We start from the raw sequence: 22429 nt of genomic DNA on the forward strand, positions 1-22429 counted from the left end.
AGCCTGGAATCCAGCCTGGAAGTCCAAAAACCACTTTCCCTGTGTGGCTTTACTTCATACTGGGAGATTAGAGTCGCTCGCCCTTCAAAAAGACCACCAGAAGTAGGACAGGTTGTTATGTTTCCAGTTTAGGCACAAGTTTACTGTGACCCAAATCCACATGGTGGTGTGCCCTTGCTGGAAGGACTGACCTGCTGCATCCTGGGTTGGTACCCAGGCATCGATGGAGGAGGTGGTTGTTGTAGGGCTGGCACGGCCCAGGAGGTTGTCTTGTTCACCATCGCATTCTCTTGTCAGCCAGTTCCCCCGATTATCTGTGTTTACTGGGAGGTGCTGCAGATGATGGCATGATGTCAGCTTTAACTGTCAAAGCTGATGGAAATCTAGGAATGAGAGCATGTAACCAGAGCAGAGATTCCATTTCACTGGCCCAGTGTGTGCTGTGAAGGGGAGGTGGTATTTGACCCAATGAATTTTGAAAAACCTTAATTCCAGACCGATTCTCCGGCTGCCTCTGAGACATGACTTCAGGGTGCCCCCAAAGCCTTTGTGCTCAAAAGTGACTTCTACTGGTGACTCTCCGAGGACTAGAAAGCTATTTCTATGTTAAGTTTTTGTCACGAGAATGCAAATGTCCCCAAGAGCTCATGAAGGGTCAGTTTCAGCGTTCTTCCCAGAAAGCAGGGTGGGGTCCTTGGCCAGCTTTGGTTTGAAAAAGGATTATTGTATGAAGAATAAGTTGTAAGGCTACCATGGCTTAGATGATCCCAGAAGGTCTGTGTTACAGGCGAGCTCTCTAACTCATGGGCATGTTGGGAGGTTGTGGTGTCAGAGGTGGGATCTAATGAGAGATTTCAGGTCCTAGAGTTTTGCCCTTGGAGAGGACAGTGGGAACCATCTCTTGCTTCTTAGCCACCATAAGGTAGGCCACTTTGTTATACCATTGATTCTACCACCATGGCTGCATCACCGCAGATCCGAGGGCTACAGGAATGATCAGTCATGAACAGACACTTCCAAAACCATGGCCAAGAGAAGTCCCTCCTGTTTCTAAATTGACTCTCCCTGATATTTTCTAAGAGTGACAAGAAGTTGATTGGCCTAGAGGCACAGCAGGAAAGAAAAGTGAATGTTTGTAGATGGCTCTTCTCTCTAGATGACAATGATGGCTCTTCTCTCTAGATGAAAATGATGCTCTTCTCTCTAGATGACAATGATGTCCTTCTCTCTAGATGACAAGGATGCTCTTCTCTCTAGATGACAAGGATGGCTCTTCTCTCTAGATGACAAGGATGCTCTTCTCTCTAGATGACAAGGATGCTCTTCTCTCTAGATGACAAGGATGCTCTTCTCTCTAGCTGACAAGGATGGCTCTTCTCTCTAGATGACAAGGATGCTCTTCTCTCTAGATGACAAGGATGCTCTTCTCTCTAGCTGACAAGGATGGCTCTTCTCTCTAGATGACAAGGATGGCTCTTCTCTCTAGATGAAAATGATGCTCTTCTCTCTAGATGACAATGATGTCCTTCTCTCTAGATGACAAGGATGCTCTTCTCTCTAGATGACAAGGATGCTCTTCTCTCTAGATGACAAGGATGGCTCTTCTCTCTAGATGACAAGGATGCTCTTCTCTCTAGATGACAAGGATGACTTTTCTCTCTAGATGACAATGATGCTCTTCTCTCTAGATGACAAGGATGCTCTTCTCTCTAGATGACAAGGATGCTCTTCTCTCTAGATGACAAGGATGGCTCTTCTCTCTAGATGACAAGGATGCTCTTCTCTCTAGATGACAAGGATGCTCTTCTCTCTAGATGACAAGGATGCTCTTCTCTCTAGATGACAAGGATGGCTCTTCTCTCTAGATGACAAGGATGGCTCTTCTCTCTAGATGACAAGGATGGCTTTTCTCTCTAGATGACAATGATGCTCTTCTCTCTAGATGACAAGGATGGCTCTTCTCTCTAGATGACAAGGATGCTCTTCTCTCTAGATGACAAGGATGCTCTTCTCTCTAGATGACAAGGATGCTCTTCTCTCTAGATGACAAGGATGCTCTTCTCTCTAGCTGACAAGGATGGCTCTTCTCTCTAGATGACAAGGATGGCTCTTCTCTCTAGATGACAAGGATGGCTCTTCTCTCTAGATGACAAGGATGCTCTTCTCTCTAGATGACAAGGATGCTCTTCTCTCTAGATGACAAGGATGGCTCTTCTCTCTAGATGACAAGGATGCTCTTCTCTCTAGATGACAAGGATGCTCTTCTCTCTAGATGACAAGGATGGCTCTTCTCTCTAGATGACAAGGATGCTCTTCTCTCTAGATGACAAGGATGGCTCTTCTCTCTAGATGACAAGGATGGCTCTTCTCTCTAGATGACAAGGATGCTCTTCTCTCTAGATGACAAGGATGCTCTTCTCTCTAGATGACAAGGATGCTCTTCTCTCTAGATGACAAGGATGGCTCTTCTCTCTAGATGACAAGGATGCTCTTCTCTCTAGATGACAAGGATGCTCTTCTCTCTAGATGACAAGGATGCTCTTCTCTCTAGCTGACAAGGATGGCTCTTCTCTCTAGATGACAAGGATGGCTCTTTTCTCTAGATGACAAGGATGGCTCTTCTCTCTAGATGACAAGGATGCTCTTCTCTCTAGATGACAAGGATGCTCTTCTCTCTAGATGACAAGGATGCTCTTCTCTCTAGATGACAAGGATGCTCTTCTCTCTAGATGACAAGGATGCTCTTCTCTCTAGATGACAAGGATGGCTCTTTTCTCTAGATGACAAGGATGGCTCTTCTCTCTAGATGACAAGGATGCCCTTCTCTCTAGATGACAAGGATGGCTCTTCTCTCTAGATGACAAGGATGCTCTTCTCTCTAGATGACAAGGATGCTCTTCTCTCTAGATGGCAAGGATGCTCTTCTCTCTAGATGACAAGGATGCTCTTCTCTCTAGATGACAAGGATGCTCTTCTCTCTAGATGGCAAGGATGCTCTTCTCTCTAGATGACAAGGATGCTCTTCTCTCTAGATGGCAAGGATGCTCTTCTCTCTAGATGACACGGATGCTCTTCTCTCTAGATGACAAGGATGCTCTTCTCTCTAGATGACAAGGATGGCTCTTCTCTCTAGATGACAAGGATGCTCTTCTCTCTAGATGACACGGATGCTCTTCTCTCTAGATGACAATGATGCTCTTCTCTCTAGATGACAATGATGCTCTTCTCTCTAGCTGACAAGGATGCTCTTCTCTAGATGACAAGGATGCTCTTCTCTCTAGATGACAAGGATGGCTCTTCTCTCTAGATGACAAGGATGCTCTTCTCTCTAGCTGATAAGGATGGCTCTTCTCTCTAGATGACAAGGATGGCTCTTCTCTCTAGATGACAAGGATGCTCTTCTCTCTAGATGACAAGGATGGCTCTTCTCTCTAGATGACAAGGATGGCTCTTCTCTCTAGATGACAAGGATGGCTCTTCTCTCTAGATGACAAGGATGCTCTTCTCTCTAGATGACACGGATGCTCTTCTCTCTAGATGACAAGGATGCTCTTCTCTCTAGATGACAAGGATGCTCTTCTCTCTAGATGACAAGGATGGTTCTTCTCTCTAAATGGCAATGATGAAGTGTTTTTCTGGATTGGGAGAAGCAAGTATGGCTCATTTCTCAATCCCAGGAAGTCACTGGCATTCTGTCCTTATGGCTCAAAGATAGCTTGCCTGTGATTTCTCCTTTATGGCACTTTAGGGGCTTCATATCTGGAACTGGGAGGGGTCCTTTGTGGATTGTGGTCAATGAACATCATCTAACATCTTGTTTTTTGTCTCCAGACTGAACATCCTTCCACTAACGATTCAAAAGGCACCAAATCCATCCTCTTTGCTCAGGTTGTGAATACTCCCAACGTGCTTCCCTCCAGAGCCGTGGGGGCAATGTTCAGAGGGAGAATGTGTGGTCAATGTTACAATCACCTGTGTCGTTCTGTTCAGAGGTTCCATCGGCATCAAAATCACATGCTAACCCATGTGTGTGTCCTCATGAAAATGTTGTCTTCCCCTTCCTCCAGGAGATTCCGAGTGCATTTTTCTTAATGTTTTTAAAATTAAGCTCTCCCCTCCCCCTGGTTACTTCTTTTGTCTTTGCTGAAAGTGCATCGTGTTATTGAATAATCAGCCATCTTATTACCCGAATTAGCTGAAGCTTTGTTTGTCTGTTGCTGTTGCTCTGTGAATATCTAGCACACGCTGCCATGTTCTCACACTACTGCCCTAGTCAGCAGTGAATGGAGAGATTTTGTTAGGTAAAACGATATGTATCAGATTGGTGATTTTGAAAATGAAGAAAATTTTTAGACTTCATCATTGAAGATTCAATAGTGCTTCAAAATTGCTCTATGTGTGTAACCATTTTGTTTGCATTTATGCAAGTGCGCCACGCTCATGTGCAGCCTGTGGAGGCCGTTAGTGGGTGCTGGAGCCTTTGGAGCTGAGACTACAGATGATGCTGTACCATGGGGGTTCTGGGAACCTACAAGTGACCTCTGCAAGAGCAGCCAGTGCTCACAAGCACCGAGCCACCACTCCATCTTCACAATGGTCCTTCTTAACAATCTTTTTTTTCTTCTGGGAAAATGTGGAAAAATTTGAAAATCTGAATATGGTGGATATTCTTCCTAACCCTGGTCATCAAGCCCTCTTCGAGGTGTTCCAAAGCATGTCTAACTTAACATACGGGACACCAGGAGCATATGGGGTGAACAACAGCCTCTGGATAATATAAGAAATTATTCATTTGTTTTGCTTGCCCTGGTATGTACACATAATCAAGGCAAGCAATGCCGAGTGTTTATTTTCACTTCCTTCCCGTTTGATTTAAATTTACCACCCACAGTTATCCAAAATACAGAACCCCGTGTGGGACCGGCATGTTTGTTTCGCTCTCAGGCTGTAATGAGGCGCAAACACGACTGCACTCAAGTCTTTAGGATCACACAGATCAAATGTCCTTTCCTTCTTACTAACAATATTAGGGAACGTTCAAAAACGTATCCTCCCAGCCTGCCCTTGCTGTAAAGTTGATAGTTGCGCTGTTCGTATAGCTGACCACCCACTGAAGCCAAGGCATGTGAGACTGCTGTCCACTAAAGTGGGCCTGAAGGTCGCATGGGACCCACCCAAAGATGCTACCAGTAGACCCGTGGAGCACTACAACATTGCCTATGGGAAGTCACTGAAAAGTCTTAAGTACGTCAAGGTGAATGCCGAGACAAACTCCTTCCTTATTGAGGACGTGGGTAAGTGACAAGCTCTTCGCAGCTAACTGTGCGTCAACATTTGCAGCTGTGTTCTTGGGATAGCTGTCTGCAAGGCAGAGTGTGGCTGGCCTAGGCGACCCGAGAGTCTTTGGAAACAGGAAGCCAAGTTCTGAGACTCATCATAAGGTTATTCTTTGAGGCTTCACCATGAGGCCTTTGGGTTTCACCCCAGGCTTCTTGCCCACCCACTTAACTCAAGCCTTCTTAGCCACAAAACAAAATAGAAAGTTTTAGCGTTGGAATGTGTTCTGGAAAACAGAGTGCTCCTTTATTTTTTGGTCTTACAGAAACTTGACTATTAGATGGTTTAATAGTCTAATGTGAACATTTCCCCTTCATCAGCCTTTTAATGATCAAGTACGGCTGACCCTCGAACAACTTGGGTTTGAACTATGTGGGTCTGCTCAGATGTGGAGTTTCTGGGGAAAGATTTGTGACAATTGGCAAGAAAGCTTTCTGATGAGCTACAGAGACTAGCGATGCCATGAAAAGGTTGGCTGTGTCAAAATGCATAAAACATGTAAATAACTCTGCATTATATCCGCTAATATACTGTAGTATACGAACCTGTTTAAAGTTAGCATTTCTCAAGTATACACGCAAACACTTAGAACCACATAGAGCACTTGTCTCCACTGGTCTTTATTGTCAACACAGCCTGGAATCATCCAAGAGGAGAACCTCAACTGAGAAGTTGCCAAGCTCATGTTGGCCTGTGGGCATGGCTAAGGGAGATTGTCTTGAATATTAATTGATATAAGAGGACCCAGTCCACTGTGGGCAGCAACATCCCTAGGCTGATCCTGAGTCATGTTCAAAAGCTAAGTAAGCGCCCCCCCCCACAAAGTGAATCACAGAATGAACCAGCAAGCAGCTTGTTCCCTGACGTTTCTGCATTGAGGGCCTGCTTGAGTTCCTGTCCTGATTTCCCTCAGTGAGGGAGTGTGACCCGGAAGTGTAAGACAGACAAACCCTTTCATCCTCTGGGTTGCTTTGGGTCAGAGTGTACTATCACCACAGCATCCCTTATCTTTGGGAGATGTCTTAACCAAGGCTGTAGCATTAAATCATGACTGCAGAACATGAACTCCAGTGACGTCAGCCACCTCTGCCTGGGAGCTGTCCAGCTCCCCGGTAATCGAGCATCTCAGTTAAAAAAAAATTTGCCTTTCATTCAAATGATACCTAGGATACAGGAACAGGTATCACCTGACTCCTGTGGTCCTCGAGGCATCCAGGCAGCAGCGAGCTCTTAGTAGCTAAGATTTTGGGAAGGTCAAAGTTCTTATATGCAGGTTTTCACCTGCACGGGTTTTGGGACCCCTTAATACTCGAGTTGCCTAAGGTCTACTGAAGCATGTCCCCATGAAGACACTCGGAAGACCAGGCATGTGGACGGCATAACCTTTGCTGAAACCGGAACTTTACTTTCAGTTGATTCTGGAAACCGGGAGCATTTTAAGTCTTGCCTCAGTGTGCACTGTCTAGGGGGTCTGGACTCGGCTTGGAGATGCCGCCTCTGTACCCTCCTTTCTAAATGCCCACCATTGTGTTAGATTACAACCTTGAGATTGGGCTTGAGGCATGAGGGTGCCCCGGAGCCAGCTGGAGAGCACCAGGAATCCCTTGTGCCGTGGTAGATCTTGGCATAAATTCTAGTCCACCCCTCAGCATCGATGCCCTGGCTGAGTCCCTGGACTTACTTCTTCCCCACCTTCTGCTGGGGATCACTGTGTTATTTGGGCAACTGAACAGAAAGTATATAAAACAGATATTGCAGTATTCAGCTTCCCTACTGCCTGCTGCCTCTAGCTAAACACACAATCCTCTGAAGCAATGTGGCTCCCACCCCCAGTCCAGCAGCGAGGTTAAGTGTAGATGCTATAAGGCCAAAGACATGAGCAGGGCCGTATTTGCTTAAATGCTGGATTGTTGTGATTGCTGTGGAGAAGAAAAAATACACGACAAAGGGCTGTACCGCCCACTAAACAATGTCTCCCAAGTAAACGATGAGTTAACTGGATGGGAGTCATAGACATGTGGCCTCCATTGCTGGGAAATTCAGATGGGTCCAGAGCAAAGAAAGCCTGGCAAAGCACAGCTCTGTATTCTGTTGGGACTGGAACAGTTTCCCATTAGCTCGGCATGTTGTGTCAGACTCCAAACGCCACCAGCTCCTGCCAGAGAGAGACAAAAGTCATGCTTGAGCATAGCAGGTGTCCCAGATGGTCTTGAACTTCCAGTTCAAGGGCTGAAGGAGGTTTTGTTTAAAAGAATGCTACTAACCTTGAGAAATGCCACGACCACTCACGTTTTCAACAGGGCAAACACCCGCCTCTCCAACCCTTCCTCTCTCCCTATTCTCACAGACTTCAGTCTCCTTGAGGAACTGCTCCCGGCTTACCTGCCAAAAGACAATCATTCATTTTGAGGAAAATTGGTGTTGTTTAGTTTTGAACACACTGAATCCGGGTGTGTCCTCCTCATGCTGTGGCCCTATTGGATCCCAGCAGCTTCAGGGGATCAGCCAAGGAGACCTCTGCTACTTGCCTTGACCCTGAGGCCAAAGTGAAAAACCAAACCTAATTATTTCAAGATTAGCATTTTCAGAATTCCAGGAAATATTTTTTTAACTTTTTTTCTTTTTTCAGTTGAAGTAGTCAAAAACCACATGTAGACATAGCCCGGGGAACATTTTACTATGAAAAAGAAAAATTCCATGGAGCTTTATGTAGAGCAATAAAGATTTTATGAGTTTCAGTGATATTTATTTATTATTTTTTTCTGGACCTTTCCATCTGGAGCATCCCTGTGCAGTGTTAGCAGTCTGTGGCACTGTGCTCGGGTACCACATGATCAGAGAGTTCTAATTCCTCTGCTGCATTCATATTAAAAAAAAGTCCAATCTGGTGTCAGTGGTGCAGGAATCCAGGTTTGTTACACTTGCCTGCACTTTGTACTAGACGTAGCTGATGCTCTTAGGGTCAGCCATGCTTCTGCTGTCTGAGGAGAATGCAAGCAACTTTTAGAAAAAACAAAGAGAAAGCTGCTGTTGGGCTTGCTGTGTTTGGGCTTTTGCATTTGGTGGTAAGTGGTGAAAGTGAGATGGTTAATGCACGAAGCCTGTGCTTCTGGAGGCTTGAGACGGTGCTCTGATGTGAACCGTGTGTTTCAGAGCCGGGGGTGGTGTACTTTGTGCTGGTTACTGCAGAGAACCACAGTGGAGTGAGCCGCCCCGTTTACAGAGCCGAGAGCCCACCCGGTAAGTCTGACTAGCCTGGGAGAACCCCCTCTCCGTGCGTCTTCATGCCAATAAAAACACTTCATGATTGGCCTGGTGAGAAGGTTCTTTGGGTAAAGGCACATGCCACCAAGACTGCTGGCCTGAGTGAGTTCAATCCCTGGAGCCCACAAGGTGGGAAGAAAGATCTGACTTCTGTAAGGTTGTCCCCTGATCCATACATTCACAGTGTGGAACGTACACTCCCAATCCATAAGTAGAACTTAAGAATTAAAATTAGAAAGACTAAGTGACTCCCAGACAATCCACATCACAGGCAAGACCAAAGCTAAAGCATCAGGAGAGAGGGTTTCTCTGTGTGTGAGGTTTTGGTTTTATCCCGTTTTGGGAGTAGTTTTGGTGCAGTTTACAAACATTTTGGCTGATGTTTTTCAACAAGGCTCAATTAGCCCCATGACTAATTGTGTTGTCCCCAAAGCTTAGGTGTAGAGTTGCTCATAGCCTGAGAGAACCCTTCTGAGAGACCGTTTGACGAGTCACTAAGGACGTTCTGAACTTGTGAGAATCCCGCAGACCTCATTTCTAACTATCCAGTTGCATTTCCCCAATTTAGGAGGTGAATGGATCAAGATTGATGGTTTTCCCATTAAGGGTCCAGGACCATTTAATGAGACCGCCACAGGTACTTGTCGCTCACTTGGCTCATGTCTTCGCTGAAGCCACATCTCCTAAGAGGGCTGTGGCTGTCACACACATGCGCTCACAAGCCTTCATCGTGTTCCCATCGCTAAACTAATACACATGCTGGTGGCCCAGACTGCAGCTGGTGTTGTTTGTGGCTTCCTGTTCCTTCCCGTCCCCATGTGGGCCGTGTCTGTGTTTACATCTGGAGATCGTCACCCGCTAACAAGCAAATATGGTGGCTGAGATGGTAGAACTGGCCCCGCTAGGAATTTTATAGCCTTTTATCTGTGAACAGCATAATTGACTGAGGCCCTTTAAAACAATGGCTCTCATTGGCCGTTGTGTGTCAAGTCTTGCACTTTTCCTGGAAGACTCTGGAATATTTTGGGATATGCCAGATCCCAGTCTTCCATCTCCGCTCCGTGTTTGCGTGTTTGTGTGTTGCCGTGTGGACCTCGATGTTGTCTGGTTATATTGTTTTACTTATTGAGCGAAGAGTAGCTATTTCTTATGAGCTGTTACTTGAAGACATTTAATTGATGGTTAAAAAAGTAGCCCAAATGCCGCAGGGCAAAGAGCTGTGCTTTGTTTCTGTGTAGCATGTCCTGAGACACGTTGACCTGGAGGTGAGTATATGCTGAGCCTGGTGATCATGATATGTTTCTCAAATCAGTATTTCTGGTGGAGACAGTTGTCAAAGTCTTTCATAGAGGTCATGGGGGTGGAAGAACATAAGAATGAGCTAAAGAAGCTGACTTTAGGGGGAAGCCACAGGCTCTTCCTCAAGTGTGCTGGGCTCAAAGCAGGGGGTGCTGCCATGGAACATTTTGTAGGTGAGTAGAGATGAGGTGCTGAGAGCTGGAAGAGAGAATGGCAGTTAGATACAGTTGGGGAGTCATTCTGCAGAGTGAGAGTTGAATTGCAGAGATTATGGGGGTAGGAGAGGATTGGGGAAGAGAAGGGGGACCAAGAATGCACTTTGGCACACACTGGCAATATAGTGCAGGAAGTGTGTTCTAAGAAACATGTAGAACCCGAAATCACAAATAATACCAGGTTTTCTACATTTCATGCTTTCTCTTCTATTTACAACCCCTAAGTTAGGTACACCGAGACTTTAACACTAGCTATAATAAATAAGAAAGTTCTACCAATGCACGGCAACAGTAACGTGAATGTGACTGCTCTCTCCTGTCACTCCTAGAGTAACCCACTGTACTGAATTTACTCTTCTCAGGGCAGGACTATGACCTGAGCAATATGGTTAGATAAAGTAACACAAGTTGGGCATTGTGATACTAAAAGGAGGATACCATGTATCAGGAGATGTTACTAGAACAGAAGTACCCAGGTAATTGCAAGAGACAATTTGACAACTCAGAAAGTTCCTAGGTAATTATCAAGAGGGCAGCATGCACGCAGTGGACACCCTGGATGAAGGCATCATTTGTATCTTGGGCAGGAGGGAGCGGGACAATGGAAGTGTTCGTTACACTTTACAGAACAATGAGCATTTACCTTCTGAATTGTTTATTCCTTGAAGTTTCCACTTAATTTTTTTGGAGGATATAGTTGCCTATAGATAATTGAATCTGAGAAGGTTCAGCTTTGCAGGGAGGGGGCTACTGCACATGAGAGATAAAGGGCAACATAGGAAAGGATGTTTATTTCAGACACGTTTACTCTTGAACACACACATGCAATCAAGTAGACACACATATTTTACTGGCTGGTGTACATGTCTTGTATTTGAATCTCCTATTTGTATTTTCAGTGTTTATTTTATACTTTTGATCTGACATTAGTTTTAGAACTAGGAATGCTCTTGCTTTTTTCATACATAATCACTTTCTCCAGCCACCTTTAATGGAAGCGTATGAGTGTGTATGGAAGTGTCGATGAGTACATGTCTTCACATGTATGATGTGGCCTCCCAAGTGTTACAGATTCAGGCTTTGGAATCAAAGAAACTCATGCTCTAACTTATTGTTGGTTTTATGCACCATGATGATATTCAGCTTCTTTCTGTAGGAGCTTTGGGCTCTGTGACTGGCAAAGCTGTTAGAATACACGATCTCCATTTGCCATTCATAATGAATAAAAGATACTAGAAGAGGTTCCTAGCTTAACTTGCAGCATATAATGTAGGCCATTCCTCAAAACACTAACAAAATCACCTATGGTATCCAGGGAGCACAGACTCAGAAAACGCTACATTTCATTGTCAATGAAGATAGTGACAATTTGTAGGAAACTGTCCACGAGTGATTGTTATGCCATCTATAGCTTTTGATTTTGAGACTTAAAAAAATAGCCATTCCTTGTTTATGGCAATGGTTAAGTGGATAACAATTTGATCAAACAAAAGGGGCATTAGAATGGTGCAGGTCTGCATACGCAGGCAAGGATTTTAAACCAGAGATAGATAATGTAACCTCAGCATCGGCACTCGGCGACGGCCTGGCAGGAGTTGGCTGGTGCTTCAGCCGACGGTGTCTGGTATTTCACCAGGCGCTCTGCTTTGAAATCAAGGAGAATCCATCCTTCATTCTGCTGAAAACAAGGATTTCAGTTCAAATTCCAGAAGGCCTCCTGGATCTAAGGCTGGCTTAGATCTTTACCTGAAAATAGAACTTCGGTTGTTAATCGATTCCTTCAGTGCCTGTGGTTTTGCCAGCATCGGACCCAGAGGTCTCTAGCCCGAGGGACAAGATGGACAAGGAGGGCTCATTGGCATGGAATGTACACACTAATGGGAAATAAAACCAAGAAGCAGCTAAGTGAACCACAATACATCAGCCCAGTGTTGGCTGGGGCTGCCACCGATGGAGGCGAAAGGGCTTGCACAACCAAATGTGTTTCCAATGGTTCTGCAGAGGCCTGAGAGCAAAGTGTGAGCAGGCTTGAACCCGGATAATTCTCTGTTTATAGATGGCCTCCTCCTCTTTCTGTCTTTATCCCGACCTCCCTCTGTCTTACACCAGAGACGGCAAGCGTCTGTGGGCCTACACCCTTCTTTCTGGAAGAACACCAGTTTGGTTGGATGAGGGCATACCCTGATAGCCTCATTTAAACTTGGTTATCTCTTTAAGGACCCTATACCCCAATATAGCCCTGTCTTGAGGTTTTGGGTTTAAGACATCAATATATGAATTTCTAGAGGACACAATAAAATAATGACAAGTTATTAAAAAATAAACTGTAATCTTGAATAAGCAGATGGGGAAGTCTGGTGATAAGATGGTTTCATCAAGCTGAGATGGAGAAGTATCATGAGGAGGAGGAGGAAGGAGAATGTTCTAGAGACTCCTGGAGGTTGGGCAGGACAAGTGACTCTGAGTCTGGTCACTCACCCAGGTCTGGGCTCAGAAACAGTAGACTAAGCGAAAACACAGTTCCTGGCCAGCAACCTCGGCTTCTTCCCACCCATCTGAACATTTCCTCTGTTTTTTGTCTGAACTCACCTTCTGGGATGTCACCTGCCTCCCCTGCTTCTCATCCCATGGGAGCAATGTCACAAGTGGTTTGTTTTCTATAATACTGATTTCTTATTATTTATTTCAGAATTCTTCCCTGCTGTCTTAACTTTTCCAGCAGCTGGCTCCAGAGTAGCGAGGTCACATAGAGGCAGATCCCTGGGTCAGAACTGTGCCAGGTCCCAACTTTGATAGTGAGCAGCCCACGGATGAGCTGGGCCACTTACTCTTCATCTGCCAAGATTTCAAACAGGAAACCGTGTTACATCCTATTTAAATTTAGTACAGAATATGCTCGTATTTATTTTAGTAATCGTTAAGGCTTTCTACAAATCCAATCCTCTGTGATTTTCCCTCAAGCTGTGGAGCTGAATGGGATCCAGAGCTGAGACAAAGTCTGAGTTTTGCTTCATGATGTCTTTGCATTCTATTTCAGTTATGAAGGCTGTTTACGCTTTCAGTAGTTCAATAATAGCTTGATCTAAGTTGGGTGTGGTCGGCACCATTCCTTTCTGGACATTGCCACCAGCACTGTGGTCCAGACATTCCCTCTGGTTACAGTCACTGGCCTTTCAGCTGCTCCCCCAGTCCAACAACATGAGGGCATATATGTAGTAGTAAGTCTTATACAACAGGCATCCTGGGCCGCATCAGTCTCCATGACGATGACCCATTTGTTAGCTTCAGCTCCTAGTTTCTAGCTGCTAGGTCTTGTAAAGATCTAGAGGTAGGCTAAATTTGGTCCTTGCTCATGCTGAGTTCTGAACTCCTCTGTCTGTTGGCAGGGTATCTTGTTTCTTCTATCCCTCACACCATAAACTTGCTTCCAGACTTTGTCAGGTCCCAGTTTTGTATCTCAGCCTGGGCCCTCAGTGTGGCCTCAGGGCATCTGTCTGTTCTTACACACCCTTTTCTCTTCCAAGATGGCTGTCTCAAAAGGCAGCCATGGTTGTCAGCTTCCTCCTGGCCTGTGTTCTCCTCCCTCCTGCCAGGTGCTCTTGCTTCCTATGCCTCTGGGGGTTAAAGGTGATTAGATGACGCATCTTGTTGTCCTTAGGTGACTTCCATCTCCCCTTCTCCCTGCTTTGGGGAAAGCTGAGTCTCTTGAAGGCTGACTTCATTCACAGAGTCCTTCGAATCACAATGAGACCCCAGGGCAAATTTGGGATTAGATTTCGCTGGAGCCTTCCCTCCAGCAGCCTCCCTGATGCCGGCTCTAAAGGTGGACACATACTCTTGCACAAATAATTTGACACAGAAATAACTTAACCATGAAATCATGAAAAACCAGTTTACGCTCTTCTTACTGTCTTGCTTAGTTGGTTCTTTCTTTTGTGGTTGAAGCAGAATGTTTGAGGCTAGATAAGTCATAAAGAAAAGAGGTCTGTTTTGGCGCATGGTTCTGGCCATGTGAGTGGCTATGCCTGGGCCAGGGCCAGTGTGCCTGCAAGCTGGAGAGCCTGGGTTGTGCTTGCTCATGCAGCCTTGAACGAATGTTCTAGAAGGACCTCCATAGTTTAATAAAAGCCGACATTTGTTTGCAGGCCGACATCTGTGGGGTACATGCTGCCCTCTGACACTGTGTCCACTAAAGGTTCTGCTTTCAAAGTCAGAAAGTGGAAAGAGAAAATGCACGTTTGGGATTGCCATGCTCCGGTGAGGGTGGCCTGGAGGACGTTTTCTAGGATCCCTGAAAAATACGTTAGTCTGGAAAGATGCGCCTCCTTCTTATCAAGCTAATCATAAACTGCAGCTGGATTTTATTGCAAAAGGGGGACTAGCTAAGGGCAGCAGGCTGAACGAACCAAGCATCTATTCAACAAGACCAGGCCTCCCATTTTCAGAAAACACAGTTTTCTCTCTCCATTTGACCCCTAGATGAAGCAAATGCAAGGAGACTTTGATAAAACCATTTCAGAGAAAACCAAACCAAACCTTTGAATGGACACGTGATTTTCCCTAGAATATTTCACATGGGTCCCTCTTAGACTCCATGGTCTAGGAGGCTCCCCTTGCACTGTCCTGAGGAGCCCAGCACCAGGAAAAGCAATCAGGAAAGAATTACTGCCATCTTTGCTCTTGGTGGTCCTTGTGAGCTGTCAGGAAGCGTGGCTGGAAACACGCTATCAGACTGATTCATGGCAGCTGTGGGGTCTGACTCACCCGGTTAGGAGCAGAGGGAGCCTCCACAGCTGGCTACCCTGAGAATGTGGATGATCCCTTCATCTGTATTGGGGGAATCAGGCCAGAAACAGGATCCAGTAGGCTGGACTTGGCAAGGGCTAACCCCGAGCTCCTTTTACAGGTGAGATGGTGATGGTGCCATCAGGATGGCATGAATATTAGCATCTGGCATTGGTTTCCTGGGTGCATAGATAAGCCCCTGCTGCTGAAGGGGCATAGATATTAGCTTTGTCTATTTAGGGAAGGCCTGAGATTCATGAAAACACAGACACAGGCAGCGGTGGAGCCTCTTGAGCCTCGCCGTACTATCAAGGGCTCCTTCACTGGTCCGTGCAGAGTTCTCTGCTATCAACACGTTGCAGTTTGTAGGTGACTTGGCATCTCGCAGCAGAGCAGGGCCTGATGATGTCATTGATAGAGCCTCTGATGGTCAGCTATGGTGGGGTCAATAACAAAGCTACCAGCTGACTGACAGGCCATCCTGACTGGGTTTATGGAGTCACTCAAATCAGCCCGAGAACCTGAGCCCACGGGTTGTGATCAGGAACCAGCAAAGACATGGGGAAAACTGGCCACCTCCAGTGGGAGTCCCCTCTCAACCATCAGGCACTAAAAATGTTATTTTTAACTGTAAAGCAGGCACCAACATTTGGTGTTGTGGTCTACAAAATTTAAACGCAACCTTGATAATTTTGAGATAAGTCAGATTGTACGTAAGCAGCAACACTCCAGACTTTGGGGGAACTGAGATAATTTTATTTGCTGTCCTATGAAAACCTTGAGGACAATTTTTTTAAGCGACCAAGTGTTGGCGGCACCCTGAGTGGCCCCAGGATAGAGTGAGGTGTTTGTCTCTATTTTGGCTAGTGGGGTACTGGATTTCAAGAGCCAGTTGTAGGGTGTAGATTCTGGCAGCCTGGTGGTAGTCTGGGGGGGTCACTTCTGATGACACCATAGTTTTCTGTCCTTGTGATGGGCAGGCTTCTGGTGATAGAGGAAGGTCATTGGTAATAAAGAAACTGCCTTGGCCCATTTTATTGGTTAGAACATAGGTGGGTGGAGTAAAACAGAACAGAATGCTGGGAGGAAGAGGAAGTGAGCTCAGAGATGCCATGCTCCCCTCTCCCAGGCAGACGCACACGATGAAGCAAGCTGCCAGGTCAGACATGCTGAATCTTTCCCGGTAAGACTGGTGCTACACAGTTTATTAGAGATGGGTTGATCAGGATATCAGAATTAGCCAGTAAGGGCTAGAGCTAATGGGCCAAGCAGTGTTTAAATGAATACCATTTGTGTGTTGTTATTTCTGGTGTAAAGCTAGCTGTGCAGGAGCCGGGCTGTGGTAAGAGGCCCGCAGCTCCTACTACATTCTGGTAGCTTCCTCATTTGAGAAAGTAGGAAAGCAAGGTCTCTGGCATACTCCACGGGCCCAGTGAGCTGGGACTGAAGGGCCCCATCGGGATGTTTGAAGTTGGTTTGATGTCATTCATGAAGGCTCGTTGGCTTCTGTAACCTATAATGTTTTACCCGGTATAGATGAGTCTGCGGAATGCCAAGGTTATTCCCTTTCCTCCTTTTCATCCTGGTTTGCTTTTTATACCACATCTTCCTTGCCCCCCTGCAAATGCCTTCCTGATTCCAGGCACTGGCCGACAAGCACCATTCTGATGTCTCTGAGGGTGGCAGGATGTCTGTGTTCTGTCTTTCTCTACTTCAGGTTCTGAATGATTCCTTGGACAAGTCAGTCAATGAGTCTATTAGCATGGTTGACGAGGAACTTGGCTCTTCATCCTTTGGTCCTTCCTTGGAGCACTGGGTACACCTCCAAATTAGAAAGGAATGGGACATTGAGTAGACCTCAGTGGGACAGAAGTCACTGGCTGACTTCCTGATGGGCAGTCAGACCCTGTGAATCTCACCAACAGTTTGTCTAAGTAGGTGTGTGTGTGTGTGTGTGTGTGTGTGTGTGTACAGGGACTTCCACTGCACTATAAGCATTCGGGAGGCACTATGGTCTTCTCCCAGAGTGGCTGTGTTTGTACCCATGTGGCTACAGGGATGCAAACAGTGCAGTCCCTGGGAACTTTTGAGTATGTGCTACAGGACAGTGAGCTAGGACTACAGATCCAACAGCAGGGCTCTAGTTCATGCTCAGTGCCTGTTGCCATCCAGCTCCGCAATGTTCCACCCACCTTTGCCTCTCAGTTTCTTTGTCTGTTATTGGTGGTTATTGGAAGGATGTATTCTCATAGATCCATTCCAAAAATAAAGAAATTAAGAGTCCTTCTTAATTAATAGTTGATCTTATTTAAGTATCACCCCAAACTCATTTAGTAAATAATTAAAACTATCAAGGTTATTTATCGGAGAGGATGCTGGCATTAAAGAGACTTTCAAGTATGTACAGTCAGGTGCTGCATCACAGTGGCCTGTGTATATAACCAAGGCCCTAGAGATTATGTCACTTAGTGATGTCATGGCCACCTTAGTGAGCATATAACATTGCACACAACGGAATCACCTGCATTTTTCCAGGGTGTGTTTCTGCTGTTAATGACACATGACTGAGTTGTAAACACTAGTTACATTGAAGAGTTTTGTGAATCTGTTCAGAGATAGTTTAGGAGTCTGTGTGTCAGAAATCGCCCAGGAAGGAAGACTTCATGATGGATAGAAGATGGTGAGGCAACTGTCGTAGTCAAAGCTATCCCAGCGCCCACTCTAGAACCCAGGCTGACCTTCCATTCACTTCAGCCTCCTACACACTGGGCTTACAGACATAAGCTTTATACCCGGCTGTTATATTCAGTCTCACTAAACAAGAAACTGATGTAGTCAGAGAGTCCCCCAGAAGTAGTAGATTTGAGATAGACCCTGAGTCTAGAGTCTGGGTAAGCCTGATTTAAAACCTATCACATTTAACTAGAATAGAATTATACCCAGGCAAAGCATCAAGTGGAAATTCCCCCCCCCCCACCATGGTGTAAAGAAAAATTTGAGGAGCTAGAGAGATGGCTCAGAGGTTAAGAGCACCGATTGCTTTTCCAGAGGTCCTGAGTTCAATTCCCAGCAACCACATGGTGGCTCACAGTCATCTAGAATTAGATCTGGTGCCCTCTTCTGGCATGCAAGTATACATGAAAGGAATGTTGTATACATAATAAATAAATAAATCTTTAAAAAAAAGAAAAAATTGAGTCCCTACAATTTCAGAAATGGTCTGACTTGCAAAGTTGGTGACACAAATCAGGAGGAAACAACCCTGTCCTGCCTGGTCTACAGTCAGGTGGGTTTATTCTCTGTCTTCCAGCGGGACAGTGTGTGGCTGTCACAGGTCTTCTGTGACCCAGCAGCTCTAACTGTGACTTACCTGGTTTGGTTGTGCTAAGACTGATGGGTGAATATGTCCTGCCAACTCTGAAGTTGTGAATATGTTCTGCCCTGGTGGGTGCGAGCCTGGATTGCTCGCTCGCTCTGCCCTGGTGGGTGGGAGCCAGATTGCTCTTGGCAGTTGTGACTTCCTGATTTTGAGATAAAAGATCTACAGAATTTATTAGAAAAATTGAGAGGGCTTTTGTAAGCCTATCATACATAGCGCAGAGAAAAAAACTTAAACAATTTAATTGCAAACGAACTCTGCCCATACGGAATGTTTTCCTCATGCACACAATCATATCACATCAGCTCCCAGATGATCTGGGAAAGAGTTGGCAGCATACAGAATCCAGAACCCTAAAGGAAAGAAAGTTCCAGAGTGCTTGAAAAACAAAGCCTTGAGAGAGAAGTGGCTGTGTTTGGAGGGGTGGTCGCTCTCTTTACTTTGTGACTTTCATCCACGCTCCTGTTATCCTGGGAATAACCTCTGGCCAAACTCTCTTTTCTTTCCCTTCTCCGAAAGGAGATTGCATTTGATTTGCTTAGAGTCGGCTGACTGGGCACAGTGTGCCCACTCCTCGGGGAGCCTGTCTAGACTCAAACTCTTGCTTCACACTTGTGAGTAGAAGAGGCTGGGTGGCTAGTGGGAGTGTGTATGGAGTGAGCCGTGAGTTTAAACAGGTAGAGCACTCAGGATTAGAATGGGGGAATTCACATCCCTGGCCACACTACATGGTCCTGTGACTTTATCTCTTTGTCCCTGGATATGAATGTCTTCCCTTCCGACCCCGAGGCACTATGTGGACAACCAGGCTGCAGATGGGAGAGGTTGTTGCTGACTTTAAAGTTCTATCTAACATAGCTCGTCATGTTGGGTTATCAGTTGTTCTTTGGGCCTGGCCACATTCCAGGGCCCCTGTAGGAGGACTGGCAATGCTGGTGGCAGGAGCTGCTCAGTACATTAGGACAGCTGTTATCTCTGCCGCAGGGTTATGTGGGTAATGTTTGACAGGCAGTAGCACACATTGGAGCTCCAGGATGCACGCCACAGCCAACAAACTTGTGTGGTCTTGACGAAGCTCCTTGCTCTGGGAACTCCATTCTCTCCCCTTTATTGATCCCATCACTACAGAATTCAAGGGTCTTTGCTCATCACTGCTTGACATTCTGCTGATGAGTGCAGGGGTTTCCGAATGAGAATCTATTCAGAGACGAAACCAGCAACTGTCCTAAAGGACAGACTAGTCCAGGGGACACCAGGTCTCCCTCAAGTCATTGTCTGGAGAGGACTCAGGGATAAAAAACAAGTGCAGGCTGGAAGTGTCGGACCTACGCAGCAGAAAGTGCCTCTCCTGGGCTTACTGGATCATCCTGTTGAATTACAGAAAGTTTAACCTTTTGTATATTGGGGAAAACTTCTGTTACAACTTATATGCCATTCTCAGATGCCTTTAAGGAGAGGTATCCAGTGGCTCCATAAGCTACTCCAGGCACCCACAAAGGCGTGGTCCTTTGCTTACGTGAATAACATTGGAGACGGTCATTTCAGAGTAGCTGCCAGACATGGCTGCCCATGTGTGTGGATGAAGCCAACGCTAACCATGGCATGAGTTTTCGGATCGCATCTGAGCTTGGAGTTTCTAGTCTAATAGAATTAGTGTGAATGGGGGCTGTAGTTAATATAGATGACAAAGAAAGAAGGGTTGGAAACAATTGTCTTATACGATTAGAGAGGTGCTTTTTTGCTTAGCAGCATCCACAAATGAGGGCCCGAAGGCTAAAAATGGGCAAACATTGTGGTCACATGATCCACAAACCCTGGTTCTCAACACATCAGTTCTTAATGCAGATACAAAACTCCAAACACTGGCTGGTGTCCCCAGGACACACTACTCTGAGAAAGCTAACAGTGGGAACATTTCATGTCAGTTCAAGATTTCCGGAAGCTGATTTGTTAATAAGAAAGCCAGAGACCCTGGGGATAGCCGCAATCGTGGGCCATAGCCAAGATTTGTCATGGGGCGGGGCTTACATGGGGATAGGACTAGAGACTCCAGTGAAATCAGTTAGTCTAGTTTGTTAAAGCAAGGAAAATCGTCTTTTCAACGCGGCAGAGCAAAAGCCTCCTGGAGGCCAGTTACAAACAGCAGCTAATTAAGGACTCACCACTATATTTTAATATCTCCCGTTAGCTCTCACGATGAGTATATAGCCTGTCTGGCTGTAAGGGGGTGAAAGAAAGCAGATGCAAAAGGACATCACAAAGCCTCCAAGGTCTGTGGCCGGCAGCCCCGCCACATGGAATGCTTTCATTTTAACTTCAGGAGACCTCTTGGCAAGAAACAGAACCCCGTGAACTTAACAGAACAGGTCACCCAAAATGAGTGCGTTAAGCTCAGCAATTAATCGATAGATTCGGTGTGTGCTGAGATTTCACATACATGATATGAACTTCATGTGGTGCATCATTTAATTGTTTCTACGTCATGTCTTTTTTAAGAAAAGGAAGTGCCCAACAAGCCTGTGCGCATGCGTGTCCGAGCCTCAGATGACAGGCTGTCCGTTGCATGGAAGGCGCCACGCCTGTCTGGAGCCAAGAGTCCACGCAGATCTCGGGGTTTCCTCCTGGGCTATGGGGAAAGTGGCCGGAAGATGAATTATGTCCCACTGACCAGAGATGAGCGATCACATGAAATCAAAAAGCTCGGTGAGTTTGAAATTCCAATGCTTCCATCTCCAGTATTTAGAAGCTCGTTCGAGACAGGGCGCTGTCTTAGTTCTCCCAGCTATGATGATTATCCAAGGTGTTAGTTGCTTTTCTGCTTGCTGTGACAAGACGCTCCACTAAGGAAACTTTAGGCAGGAAGGGGTTACTTTGGCTCACAGTTGAGGGACTGGAACCCAACACAGAGGAGAAGGCACGGTGGCGGGAGTGTGTAGCTGGGACTTCTCGAATCATGGCAGAACAAGAAGCAGAGAGAACAGGAAGTAGGAACCAGCTACAAAACCTACAAGACTCGCCTCTGGTGACACACTTCCGCCAGCAAGTCTCACCCTGTGAAGGTTCCGCCACCTTCTGAGACAGTGTCATCAACTTGGGGCCAAGTGTTGAAACTCATAAACCCATGGGGACATTTCTCATTCAAACCACATCTCTTCATCCCATCCTGTCTTGGCCTCCGTCATATTAACCTTAATCAGTGGAAGGACCTCTCTTCTTCTAAGTTATTTCGACACACAGATACCTTGAGCCAGGCCTCTTTGGTAGGGGTGAGATGTGTGGAGAGGGAAAATATGATCTTGTTATCATCACGTTGCTCTTTGCAGCTTTTTCTTCAACTCCCGAGACCCTGAACCCTGAGTCCCATTGAGAGTGAGCACCAGGACAACTGAGTAGACCTGCCAGGCAGGCTTCACCCCTTTCTTTTGGGTAATAGTAGCCTTAGCTGTGAAGTGCTGGTGGGCACATTTGCGGGCAGCAGGAGATACTGTGTGGTCTGTCTTAATAGGTCATTACCTTTATTAGCAAACTAGAGGGGGACACCATGCTCTGAGAAGATGTTGCTGCAAAATGGAGCAAGTGCCAATGACCCTGTCACTCTTGCCCTTGCTCCCTTATCTAATATCTGGGATCCTTTATATACCCTCCCCCCGAAAAGCCAGGCTACAGAGACTCAAGGGTCAGGGTGGCCCTGGCAGCACACTGTCTTGTCTAGAACTCTGGTTGGAAAGCCTTTTGGCTTATGCTTTTCTGCTTGCTCTTTTACCAATAAATAAGAATTGTGGTCCTCATGGTTCAAGCCTCTTTTATTTCCTAAGCGGTCAAGACTCAAGCAAGGGAGAGGCTATGGCTTCCTGGGCCCACTCAGAAGATTCTAGAAAAGCATCTGGTCTCGTCACTCAAGGGTAGTCAGGTGTCTCTTGGGCCCTTGCAAACAGAGAAGGGGGAGGCTTGCATCATTCAGAGGTGTGGAGGCCGGAGGTGGAGAGTGGCATCGTTGGGGACAGAGGCTGTGGTGGGAAGGAGCAAACGAGGCTCCCACCAGCCTGTGGCATCTAAGTGTAGCACAGGAAAGGAAGTACGGTGCCTCTTGCTTGGCACCTCTGTTGTAAAGAGTAAGTTCTTCTGCAAGATAGGTGAGGAGTAGAGCCAT

The 22429-nt window shown here is 46.1% G+C and overlaps 1 protein-coding gene across 3 annotated transcripts in view; it reads left to right on the top strand.

Moving 5' to 3' along the window:
• Positions 1–22429, top strand: part of Fndc1 (fibronectin type III domain containing 1) — an 88552-nt gene that overhangs the window by 18619 nt on the left and 47504 nt on the right. For 2 of the 3 annotated variants that reach the window (XM_075950661.1, XM_075950665.1), the window contains exons 2-5: positions 5100–5294; positions 8491–8577; positions 9170–9238; positions 20776–20982. In XM_075950661.1, the coding sequence (XP_075806776.1) occupies positions 5100–5294; positions 8491–8577; positions 9170–9238; positions 20776–20982 (558 nt within the window). The remainder of the gene's footprint in view (positions 1–5099; positions 5295–8490; positions 8578–9169; positions 9239–20775; positions 20983–22429) is intronic. The other variant, XM_075950673.1, reaches the window with a different exon arrangement.

The sequence above is a fragment of the Microtus pennsylvanicus genome, chromosome 1, assembly GCF_037038515.1.
Source record: "Microtus pennsylvanicus isolate mMicPen1 chromosome 1, mMicPen1.hap1, whole genome shotgun sequence".
In the NCBI taxonomy this organism is placed as follows: Eukaryota; Metazoa; Chordata; class Mammalia; order Rodentia; family Cricetidae; genus Microtus; species Microtus pennsylvanicus.